We start from the raw sequence: 12,793 nt of genomic DNA on the forward strand, positions 1-12,793 counted from the left end.
CAATTATTACCGCGGGCGAGCCATCGTAAGATGGGGTTCAGGTTCTCGTTCCAGTCCGTTCGCTATAATCTGCCCCAGGACCTCCTTCCCCGTTCGGCTCTGCTGCGTCTCTTTTCCCCCTTTTTTTTTCTCCTTTTTCGTCTGCGAGTTTAGTAACAGCCACTGCAATGCATCACAATCCAATTTTAATTTACTGCTGGCACCCAGCAGACCCCGACGTGGCATGCGGGCGTGCGCGCGCATTATGGGCACGCTGACACATGCCATCGTATTTTTGGAAGCTTTTGCGTCGGGGGGGCGGGGACGGGGGGGGCAATGTCTCGTTAGCGCGCACCCCCTCCCCCCCCCCCCCCCCGAAGTGCTCGGCCGCAAACACTTTGAAAATCCTCCCCTTGAATATCTGCTCTTTCTCTCTTCTATACCCTCCTCTTTCTCCTGAAGCCATGGGTCTTAAATTCCTTGTTATCTATCTATCTATAAATCTATCTATCTTTCTCCGTGTCTCTCTCTCTCTCTCTCTCTCTCTCTCTCTCTCTCCGGCTTGGAGAACGGTGAATCGATGCACAGAATCCCCACGGAGTCCGCTTTACTCCCCATCATTTTGAACAGCCTGAACTTAGAGTTTCCATGGCAACAGAAGGAGCAGGGATGGAGCGGAGAAAGGGCGCTTTTCTTTTTTTTCTCTCCTCCTCCACAGAGAATGAGGGAGAGAGAGAGAGATAGAGAGAGAGAGGGATGAAGAAGAAGAGATGGATGGCTGGGAGGTTATTAATGGCAGTTGATTTAGGTTAGGGGGGTTGAGGCAGAGCCGGTATTAACAACACCATGAAGGCCCTGCAGTGAGGAGGGGGGCTTAAGTAAGAAGGCTTAACAAGGTATTCAGTGTGACCGACTGATCTGTCTCCTCACCGCGGAGGTGGTGCCGGGCGGCTGGCTTTTCTTTTGGGGGGGGCTTATCTGAGCCTGTAGTAGTTGACAGGTACAGTGCAGAGATACAGGAAACATGGTAGTAGGCATGGTTGGTTCTCAAATTGGGGTCCAGGGACCCCCAGGGGTCCTTGAGGGAGTTCCAGGGGGTCCCCAGCTAAATGATGGATAGTTAGGAACTAAATTGACCCTTATGGGTCTGTAACTCAGAGAGTGTACAAATGGAACCAAATGGACCCTAACAGGTCCATTTGGTTCCATTTGTACACTCTCAGAGTTAAATTGACATTGATTTTACAATATAAATTGGGGTCCCAGAGATAGAAATGCAGGTCCTTGAAATTAAAATGGTTGAGAATCACTGCTAGAGCTGTAAAAAATCTTCTCTTACGCCCCCGTAAGAGAAGATATATAATATAAAATGGGGGTCCACGGGCTATTATAAGTGTCAATTTGGGGGTCCTTGACATGAAAAAGTTTGAGAACCACTGATTTAAATAGCATTGTATCCTGTAGTTTCAATGTACAGATTGTTATTTTGATTGTATAACCAATATTGTTTAGACTGATGCTATAGGTTCTTGGTTCTTGGTGATCCTGTAGTTTCTTGAGGCACTTACACTGTTCTCTCTGCATTCCATTCTGCATTCTTTACCTTGCTTATTGTGTCGCTCTGGGTAAGAGCGTCTGCAAAATACCTACATTGTATGGAGAGAGAGAGTAGGGTAGTGTCATGCAGAAAATAGGTCTGGCCGGCTATGGGAATTGAACCATGGGGACTCGCTGTCAGGCATCGCTGTCAGCCGTTAGCCCGCATTAAAACCGGGAAAACATCTGTATCATTTATAGGTTTTTGGGGTTGGCTATTCAAAAAATAGCAGATCTACAAGCTCACTGTGAGCTTGTACATCTGCTGTTTTTGAAATGCGAACTCTGTTTAACCCCTTCCCCTGAACGCTATTGCAGCAGAGCTCAAATTCGCTGCATGGGGATGCAACACCTCTATGAATTCACCCGTGTACAGTATTTAAACCAGTGGTTCTCAACCTTTTCTGGATAAAGGCTTGAAAATCTGGAAAGCGTTGGCGGCCCACCCATCTGACCACTTTACACAGCAGCCCAATTTGAATGATCAATCAATGGATTGTGTTCTGTATTATCGCTATCACAATGAATCTCATGAATCACATTTTGTTGATATTATCATTCAAATCTTGCCAATTATTTCAGGGCCCACTTGCGGTATCCTCACGGCCCACCACCAGTAGCCCCCCCCCCCCCCCCCGGCCCACAGGTTGAGAACCACTGGTATATAAACAACCAAACAGAGAGGAATTTATGGAAAGGTGTGAAAGAGAGGATAAAGTAATGGGGAGGGGGGGGGGGCTGTTGTGGCTTACTCCCAATCTTCCGCTGTATCCTCTTCAGACTCCACCTTAGCCTGTAGCACTTGCCGTAGCCTTGACGGTCTTGCAGGCTCATGCAAAGGCTAAAATGTCATTTAGAATAGATAGCATGTAATGTAGACTCAGTGGTTTTCAACCCTTTTCATATCAAAGTCCATTATTTATTTGGCATTTGAGCCATGGACCACAGTGGCCCTATTCTGGGCGCCGCCTTACCCATTATCCCTAAACTTCTTTGCCATTTTTTACTATTTTGAAACATTTTCAAATAGTTCAAAAAGCCAATCTACAAGCTCACAACGTGTTGATGTAGATCTGCTAGTTGAACTATTTGAAAATGTTTTTCAAAATAGTAAAAAATGGCAAAGAAGTTTAGGGATAATGGGTAAGGCGGCGCCCATAGGGCCACACTCTCAGACCCAAGAGTTAGAATATTTTGTTGTTTGATTTTGTCCACAATTCCATGCTGTATTGATGTTGGTATATCATAGGAGAGAGATAAAAGGCAAACATTGATCAAAATAACAATTATTTTATGAAGCAATGCAGATGTTTAACAATAATTTTACTCTTGAGAGCGTAAAATGAAACCAAATGGACCCGCAAGGGTCCATTTGGTTTCATTTTACTCTCTCAAGAGTTAAAGATCTATAAGGATCCATTTGGTTACCAACTCTCCATCATTTAGCTGGGGACCACCTGGAACCCCCTCAAGGACCACTGGTGGTCCACGGACCACTGGTTGAGAACCACTGATGTAGACAGATGCCAGGTCATTTGTTGACCTGGCATCCTACTGTATAGTGTGTATAGTTTTGATTTACAGATTATAGATTTTTTCGATATTATACTGCTTTAGACTGATGATAGGTTCTTGGTTTACCTATGATCCTAGATGACTATCTCTATGCATTTGATGTATTACCTCGTGTTGTCCTCGCTTACTGTAAGTCGCTCTGGATTAAGAGCGCCTGCTAAATGCCTAAATTGTTAATTGTTATGGGGGATAAATGTGGCCGTTCCATGTGTGGTCCCAGCTGCTAACCTACACCTCCGCCTCCTCCTCCTCCCTGTCATGTTTTGGCCGCGTGCCCATTCTTGCAGGCGAGGAACATAGAACATCTTTAGCGGCGATTCGAGGGGATGGGGGATGTATTGGTGGTGGAGGTGGTGGTGGTGGGTGGACTGCTTCGCTGTTCTGTGCTCACAGAAGTGTTGATTTCGACAGCAAATTTTGATTTAGTTTTGGTCTTTTGAATAAAATTCTGTTTAGTTTGAGTCTGAAGTGTTTTACTTTTAGTCTAGTTTTGGTTGACTAAATATAAGATTTTTGTTGACTAAATCTACAGTTGATTTAGTCGACAAACATTTTGGCATCAAAATGATTTTCCCTTAGCTGCATGCCGAAAATAGCCGATCTACAAGCTCACAACGCGTCGCGCTGCGACGCGTTGTGAGCTTGTAGATCAACTATTTTCGGTCTGTGACACCCGCGCGCACCCATGATGACTTGTCTTAGTTCTACTGGATCTCTTCTCCACTAGTCCCTCCCAAAAATGTTAGTCTAGTTTTTATTTGTTGACGAAATTGTCAATATATTTAGTCACAGTTTTAGTGATCATTGCTTAGTTTTTTTTCCGTCATAGTTTTAGTCGACGAAATCAACAGTGGTGGGTGGACTGCTTCGCTGTTCTGTGCTCACAGAAGTGGAAAATAACTATAAAAAGAAGTGACCTGTTTGATTTGATCAGAGCTAATGGCTGGACAATGAATTGTACGTGTGTGGTATTCCTAATGTCTCTCTCTCTCTCTCTCTCTTTCTCTCTCTCTCTCCAGTCGACAGATGACCTGCTGGTGGCGTCGGCAGAGTGTCCCAGCGATGACGAGGACATTGACCCCTGCGACCCCAGCTCAGGTTAGACACGCACATAACTTTGCTTTTATGGTTTGTGATAAGAACCGTCATCAGGATTCTGTTCATTTTAGTACGGCATTGAAAATCACCTAAATGTCCTCACTTAGACAGTAAAATCCTCAGTGTTCATTTGCATGAATAACGTATTTAGTTGTTTTAACGAGTATGTTAATACATGTGACTGGCACAATTGCAGTGGTCTCCTTGCTCTTCTATTGAGACATTTAGAGCCGTTGACAAGAGGCATTGCTTGAAGCTCAAAGCGCATTATCTCCTCTGTTCTGACTTAGCTCAGTGGTAGAAATGTTCTATTTCCCGCACAGGAATATGGACACACACACACACACACACACACACACACACACACACACACACACACACACACACACACACACGCACACACACACTTAACACGTTTCCCCAACCCACACCCCCTGGTACTATCCCATATGTGTACTTCCCATATGTGTCCGCCACACTTTGTGAAACACTCTGTCAAAGTCGCTTTTTCCTTATCTCTGCGAGTTTGTTTTTTGCCGCTGCGATGAATTTTTCATTCCACTTAGGTAGACATTTCTGGTCTTCTGGCATTACCTGGCACTCTATTCAGCCCCCCCCCCCCTTCTCCCCCCTCCATTACCTTTTGCTGCCTCAAGCTCCTTCCCTTCAACCTTCCTCTCCTTTGCTTTTTCTCTTCTCTTTCTTCTCGAATACAAGGCAGTCGAGACAACACACGACAACAAGCTCTCCCGTTCAAGCATCAAACCACAGATAGCCTTGAAAAGAAAAATCCCCTTTTTCTTTTAAAGAACATAAAAAGAACAAATACTACAAACGACTACAAAAGAATATACATGTATTCCCTCCCTACAGCCTTCTCACTCGGTCCCGTTCCACCCGCCTCCCGACGCACAAGGCCATGAGAGAGGGGCAAAAAAAAAGAAAAAAAGAAAGAAGGGTGGAAGTGAGATAAGACAAGAGGAAAGCAAAGGGAGAATAAAAGGCCTTTTCACATGCAACGCCTCCGTTCTCGCTTTTATCCGCGGGGATCCGCTTATAGCTGCGCTCCTCCTGTGAATAGACGCGTTTCTATATGCTCCTCATATCGAGAGAAAGTTTCAACACAATTCAGCTCTTGACAGACAGGCGCGGGTGTGTGTGTGCACGAGACGAGCGTGAACGCGACACTTTCACGGGACCTCGCCCGCTTGTCGACACGGCAGTCAGATTGCCCGGCGCCTTCCTATACCTGAACGCTCCCCTCTCATTGAGAATGAATTACCAGACGCGTCAGTCGCTTCCCGTAGTGGAAAAGCCCTTTAGAAAGGAAAAAAGTTAAGTCGGAGAAAGAGAAAGGGAAGAAAAGAAAACCTTCTTCTCTCCTTCGCTTCTCTGCTCCCCTTCCTGCTGTGTTAGTAAGTTAGCATTGGGAAGCAATGGTTTTCCGAGCCATGTGGCCCATATAGGTCAGGATCAGGAGCCTATCCCCTGATTCTGTAGCGTGAGATGAGATGTACAAATGGAACCAAATGGATCCGCCTTACCAGTGTTGATTTTGACAGCAAATTTTGATTTAGTTTTAGTCATAGGCTTTTGAATAAAAATTCCATTTAGTTTTAGTCATATTTTAGTCATCTGAAATGTTTTAGTTTTTGTCTAGTTTTAGTCGACTAAATATCATAAGATTTTAGTCGACTAAAACTACAGTTGATTTAGTCGACAAACAAATATTTTGGCGGTGCCTTGTTGGCGTCGTAATACCTGATTTTACACTTGGTTGCATGCTGGAAATAGCCGATCGACAAGCTCACAACTTGTGAGCTTGTAGATCTGCTATTTTCAACACCCGACACCAAACATAAAATAACTTGTCTTAGTTCTACTGGACCTCGTTTTTATTTGTTGGCGAAATTGTCAGTATATCTAGTCTTAGTTTTAGTCAGCGTAGTTTTTTATCTAGTTTTTATCTAGTTTTTGTCAGTGAAAAACGAACATTTTTTCGACGTCATAGTTTTCGACGAAATCAATACTGCCTGCGCCTTACTGGTTTATTTGGCTCCATTTTGTACACTCTCAGAGTTTCGGGAGTCCTTGAAATGGAAAAGTTTGAGAACCACTTGATTACATTATATCCACCCCAACGTGGATATAGCCCTCACGTACCCTCGCGTACGTAATATACTACTTTATGTGCGTAACACGAGTGCAGCATGATAAAACGTTAGCCCCGTGTTTACATGCAAGCCAGCCTCTACACCCCACAACTCATTACAATGGCATCTATAATGTATATTGTAATTACATGGGCCTGTAGCGCGATAATAATAAAATAGTACCATCCGCGCGCTTCAGCCTCTACTCTGCCATGCTGGGTGCGATGTTATGCAAAATGCATGCAAAGATAATGCATCGTTATGATGATTTATGGCCTCTTCGTATGCCTTCCCCCCCCATCTACATATATATATAATGTATAATGAATGCATCGTCACACCGTTGCCGTTGGGCAGAAACCTCTTATCTCCATATATTTAACTTTGCGTGTTTTTTTTATCGTAAATTAATACATTACTTCATCATATTACAGTGACACACAAAAAGTAGCAACAATTTGTAGATCTGCAAGCTCAAAACGTGGCGCGACACGTTTTGAGCTTGTAGCTCTGCTATTTTTGGTACTTTTTTTTATTTGAATCCTGAAAAGTAACAGATTTGGACATAATGAGGTTTCCACCCGACAGCAACCGATATATTGCTCCCCGCCACCCCCCCCCCACCCCCTTCTTCCCATTTAACATTCCTTCCCATATCTGCCCCATTATGTATGAGTGTATTCGGCATGGACACTGTATGCTTTATAATTTAATGCCTTATTTATACGTAGATGCGCAACACAGGTATAACGCCAAGTATAGATACGTTTTTAATGTTAAATGTACTTAGCCGTTCCGGTATGTGCACCATAATGTCTCTACGCACGCTACCACGCATATACGTGTATACTGGAAGAACTGATATATATTATGACATATACCTTCATCTTGTTTGTCCTATCCTGTATAGGCTAATCCACACGCTAGCTGAAACACATTGTGTGCAGCAGTGGTGGAAAGTAACTAAGTACATTTACTCAAGTACTGTACTTAACTCATTGAGTGCCATTCACATGTTTCACGTGTTTTACCGCTATGGTGCAACGTGCCAATCACGTGTTTCATGTGTTTTTGAAAAAAATAGTAAAAAAAAAAAATTTGTTCAGAACCCAAGATATCATTATCTGAAGATTGCAGCTCCATCCACTCCTTGTTTAACTTATAACTGAAAAAGGCTGTATCTCGCTTCCTAAGCACTTGTTTTTTACTTTTAAAAAAAAATTTAAAAATCGCACTGGCCAGAAATAGCCAGAAATAATTCTGGCACTCAGTGAGTTAAGTAAAATGTTGCTGTATTTTTACTTAACTGGAGTATTTTCAATTTTCGATAATTTAGCTTTTACTCCACTACATCTCAAAGGCAAATATTGTACTTTTACTCCACTATAATTATTTGAAATCTTTAGTTACTTTGTAGATTATTGCAAAACCATTTCAGACCTATATATTGTATAAACTATACAATTTGAAAAAAGCCGATCTACAAGCTCAAAACCTGTTGCGAGCTTGTAGATCTGCCATTATCAAAGGATTTTTATACATTTGTAAACTTGTGAAATGAGTACTTTTGGTACTTTAAGTATATTTTGATGCTAATACTTTTGTACTTTTACTCAAGTACATTTTGAATACCAGACTGGTACTTGTAAACAGACTATTTCTACAATAGGGTATTGATGCTTTAACTTAAGTAAAAAATGTGAGTACTCCTTGCATCACTGGTGTGTATGTGCACACTGTTTGCACTAATGTAGTACACACACACACGCAAACACACACACACACACACACACATACACGGTCACACCCTCAGTGGTTAATGCATGCTCTGTGACTCATGGAGCGTACAAATGGACCCTTAAGTGAACTCAACCTGCTTTCAGCTACGGACCAAATTAGAATCTCTGTAAACAAACGGTATGTTTGGCGGTATTTCCAGATAGCGCTTCTGTCTCCACAAAATAAAATAAACTGTCGAGTACATTAGTTTCGTCTAGTTTGTTGACGTGTGGAAATAATGTATTTCAACCTGTACATTCACACGTACAGGTTGTGTTTCTTGACTATAGCTGCTGTCTGTGTTAGCTAATATCCTAATAATTTGATAATAGCAGCTCCACAAGCTCACAAGCTTATAGATCATCTATTTCCTGTGAAGACTGAAGGGATGTAGAGGTGTAGATCCGGAAGTGTTCAATCCGGGAATGCATCTCTGTCATTTTAGATTTCTTTGGCTATTCAAAAATAGCTGAAATACAAGCTCATATAGCGCGACACTATGAACTTTGTAGATCTGCTATTTTGAGAAGCAATTGTGAAAATGCGTGCAAATCTTTGAATATATATATTTTTAAAGCGAACATTTATAACTCAAATCTTTGCTTCTGGGGGGGGATCCTTGGAACAAAATATTTTACAAATGTTTGCTTTAAAATATATATATTCAAAGATTTGCACACATTTTCACGATTTTTCAAAAATAGCAGATATACAAGCTCATAGCGCGGCACCGAGTGCCACGCTATGAGCTTGTATATCTGCTGTTTTTGAATACCAAAGAAATCTTGGGCAGTGAGTGATATGCACATATTTCCGTATACCGGCCGTGCAAATAACGTTGTGTTTTAATGTTGTTTTTTTATTTTCTCCCCGGTTGGCGTTGGTGCAGCGCGCCCTCCCCTGCCGGAGGTGAAGGTGTTCCCGGGCCCGTCGGAGGTGGTCCGCGAGAGCAGCAGCACCACGGGCATGGTGGTGGGCATCGTGGCGGCCGCCGCCCTCTGCATCCTCATCCTGCTGTACGCCATGTACAAGTACCGCAACCGCGACGAGGGCTCCTACCACGTGGACGAGAGCCGCAACTACATCAGCAACTCGGCCACGCAGCCCAACGGCAGCGCCAAGGACAAGCCGCTGGGCATCGCCAAGAACTCCAAGAACAAGAAGAACAAGGACAAGGAGTACTACGTCTGAGGAGGAGCGAGGAGGAGGTGGAGAGGAGGAGGCGGGAGGAGGAAGAAGGTTGCGTAGACCCGACACATACGCACACACCTTTATATATACCGTATATGTACATACATAGATATACTCTGGAGAAAAAAAAGATTTACATGCAAACACACACACAAACACACACACTGACTGACTGATGTTAATGTTTACTCTCCCGTACTCAAGACACACACGCACGCACACACACACACACACGCACACGCACGCACACGAAGGTCTACCTACCTACATAATTCATACACGCACACACAACATCAAGCACAAACACACGCAGAGTCAAGCACACACACACACGCACACACACACACACACACACACACATAGAACAAGCACACCTACAGATGCACACACATGCAACATCTTCAAGCACAAACACAAATACACAAATACACACACACGCACACACACAGACTTGCCCTCGAGGCACAGAACCCCTTGCTGTACAGTATTAACCAATGACCAAAGCCTCTGTGAGAGGCTTGTTTTATGAACCAATACAAACAGTCCAAAATGACATAAACCCAGCAGCAGTTACCAGTGAAGGCGACCAGTATAAGGAACCTTTTGGACATGGAGAGGGTTTGAAGGGTGGAGGGGAGACTTTTTGAGTAAAAGCACACTGCCGGCTTGTGTTTTAGAGTTTCACTGGAGAGAGAGAGAGAGAGAGACAGACAGACAGAGCACCCAGAACAAAGATCATCCCGTCCGTCGAAGCACCTAGGATCTCCTCCAGGAATCTCTTGCCTTTCTCTTCACGGTGGACCAGACCTGAGACACAAAACACAGAGAACGCTGGTGGAAAACAAGCACAGTTGTAGCCCCCCACCCCCTCAAAAAACTGGACAAGGAAATCAGGGTGGGAGTCATTGACAGCACAATGAAATGCCAGTGGGTTTAGGAAAGGGGGGGCGGCATTGTTTCAGATGAATTGTGCAAAGGTATACGGTTGAGTGTTAGCCCTGTGCTTTTACAATATGTTCCAGGGCTGAAGCCGCATTTAACGACGCTCTATAAGTAACGAAAAAGGTGGAATTGTCGGACAAACTGAGGGAAATGTTCCCCAGAGAGGAGACTTGAGACTTTTAAATGCTACCTATACGTACAGATGCCCAGTCATGTTTGACTTTGGTGTCACACACACACACACACACACGCACGCACCCCCACACACACACACACACACACACACGCACACACACACACACACACACACACACACACACACACACACACACACACACACACACACACACACACATAAATACTGCTCTACACACTCAAACACATGCATACATTCTTACGCTAAGATACCCACAATATCTTCGAGATGTTGATTATACGAGAAGACGACAAAATGGTGAATAATGACAAAAAGAACCATTACAGTTATTGTTATGAAAGGATGAAAAATGACGATGATGAATTTACAAAGAACATTCGGGCCGTTACAAACTCTTCGGGGGATTGCGGTGGGGGGGTTGGGGGACTTATTGCACGTGAATTATCTTACTCCATGTGATTTATACTGAGTCGAACAAAAAACCCCAGAGGTTACGCCACGACGCACCGCCATCATAAACGTACCACCTTGGCTTGAAGTTATTCCTGTATACGCACCTATATTGTTTTTTATAACCTGTGGGATTCAAACAAATGATATAACTACTCTATGCCGATGACGCTCAACTTAATCCTCATCGACGAACAAAAAGCGCCAAAACATCCTGAGTGTGCTGCATGCCCTGAGTCTCTCTGAGCTGTGCTGTGGAGTGTGGCGTGTCCCAGTGAGTCCCAGTGAGGTGCTAGGTTTGTGCGGGGGGTGCAGCTTACAAGTGCGAACCCCGGGGGGTGCAATGACCGGATGTGTGCCCTGTTTTCTAGCCTGATGTCCTATAGACCACGCCCCCCCCCCCCCCCCCCCCCCACTCTATACCTGCTCTTAACCGAACCACCTTTTATAGCAAAAAACCCCGAGTGAGGAAAAAGAAATCAAAAAACAGAACAAAAAGTAAATGTTATCATGTGTTGCTAGATAGATAGAGAAGAAAAAAAAACAACGTCCAGTTCATGATGCCATCAGCTATATGAGATTATTTGCGTTGCTTTTGGTTTCATTGGCCTATCTCCCCTTTTCTCTCGCTCTCTCTTTTCTCTTTCTCTCCGCGTTCCTTTTGTCTTCGTGCCATTGGTTGATCGCCCTGTCTGTACACTCAAAGACGTGACCAGTCCCCAGACAGACAGACAGATAGAGGGTTTGTTGTGTTTGTTTGTTTTTCCGGTCAGACCTCGTTGAGATTATGAACTATATACTGCAGTATCTGAGCCCCTTTGTTCTCCGCTATGACCAAGCCAGTCTAAAAGTGTTACATAAAGGTGTCCATGTTGTCGTGCCGTGGACAGTTTCTCCAGGTTATCATCCAAGCAATATCACCAACCAACCAATATCTGCTGCGTTCTTGTTCAGGCTCATGGCAGACAACGGTAACCAGGGGACAAAAATGTACGTACGGCAGTGGTTCTCAACCTGTGGGCCGGGGACCACTGGTGGGGGGGCCGCGAGGGTATTGCAAGTGAGGCCCCCCCCCCCCAAATAATTGGCAAAACACTTAAGATTTTAATGATGATATGACATTTAAACAATCAACTGATTGATCATTAAAATGACCTGGAACACATCTGTGTCACTTTAAGATTTCTTTGGCTATTAAAAAATAGCAGATATACAAGCTCATAGCGCGGCACCGAGTGCCACGCGATGAGCTTGTAAATCTGCTATTTTTTAAAAATCGTGAAAAAAAAGTTTTTTGCATTTTTTTCAAAAAACTGTTTCTAAAAACATTTTAAAGAATCGCCTCAGGTCTTAATGGGTTAACTTCCAAGACTTTCAAGTGGGCCCTGGTCCAGAAAAGGTTGAGAACCGCCGATTACGTACGGAATCTCAAAAGGTGAGAAGGCCAGACTAACTCAAGGTAAACCCTTGCTCCCCCCGATCCCCTTCCTGTTCTCTGTCCTTTGTTTTTTAAAGTTAACCACGTGAAACCTATAGCGTCCCTGAGGTGGGGGCGAACATTCTGCGAAAATAGCTGATCTACAAAGCTTGTAGACGGCTATTTTCTCAGAAGATATCTAGTGTAGAAAGGAGAAAAAAAGGAGGGTGCCTATTATAAACCCCTGGGGTACTCTGCTCAATGACGTATATGGGGTTTAAGTGGTTAAAATCCTTACCCTACCCCCACCCCCCCTCCCCCCCGGCCCTATACACCTCCGTTTGTTTTCTCTTGTCGACAACCCCTCCTCCCCCCCCCCCCCGTCCCTTTTATCTCTTTTCTCTGTTGCCATCTGAAATGGAGGAGGCGTCTGAACCAATGGGATTCTACATCATA

The 12,793-nt window shown here is 43.9% G+C and overlaps 1 protein-coding gene across 1 annotated transcript in view; it reads left to right on the top strand.

Moving 5' to 3' along the window:
• Positions 1-12,106, top strand: part of nrxn1a (neurexin 1a) — a gene marked incomplete at its 5' end in the record, with an annotated part of 118,744 nt that extends 106,638 nt beyond the window's left edge. Inside the window, 2 exons of the mRNA XM_080454429.1 lie at positions 4,170-4,248; positions 9,070-12,106. Coding sequence (XP_080310555.1) covers positions 4,170-4,248; positions 9,070-9,371 — 381 coding nt within the window. The 3' untranslated portion in view covers positions 9,372-12,106. The remainder of the gene's footprint in view (positions 1-4,169; positions 4,249-9,069) is intronic.
• Positions 12,107-12,793: the final 687 nt, after the last annotated feature.

Source organism: Gymnoscopelus braueri (assembly GCF_963280865.1).
Source record: "Gymnoscopelus braueri genome assembly, chromosome: 17".
NCBI classification, from domain to species: Eukaryota; Metazoa; Chordata; class Actinopteri; order Myctophiformes; family Myctophidae; genus Gymnoscopelus; species Gymnoscopelus braueri.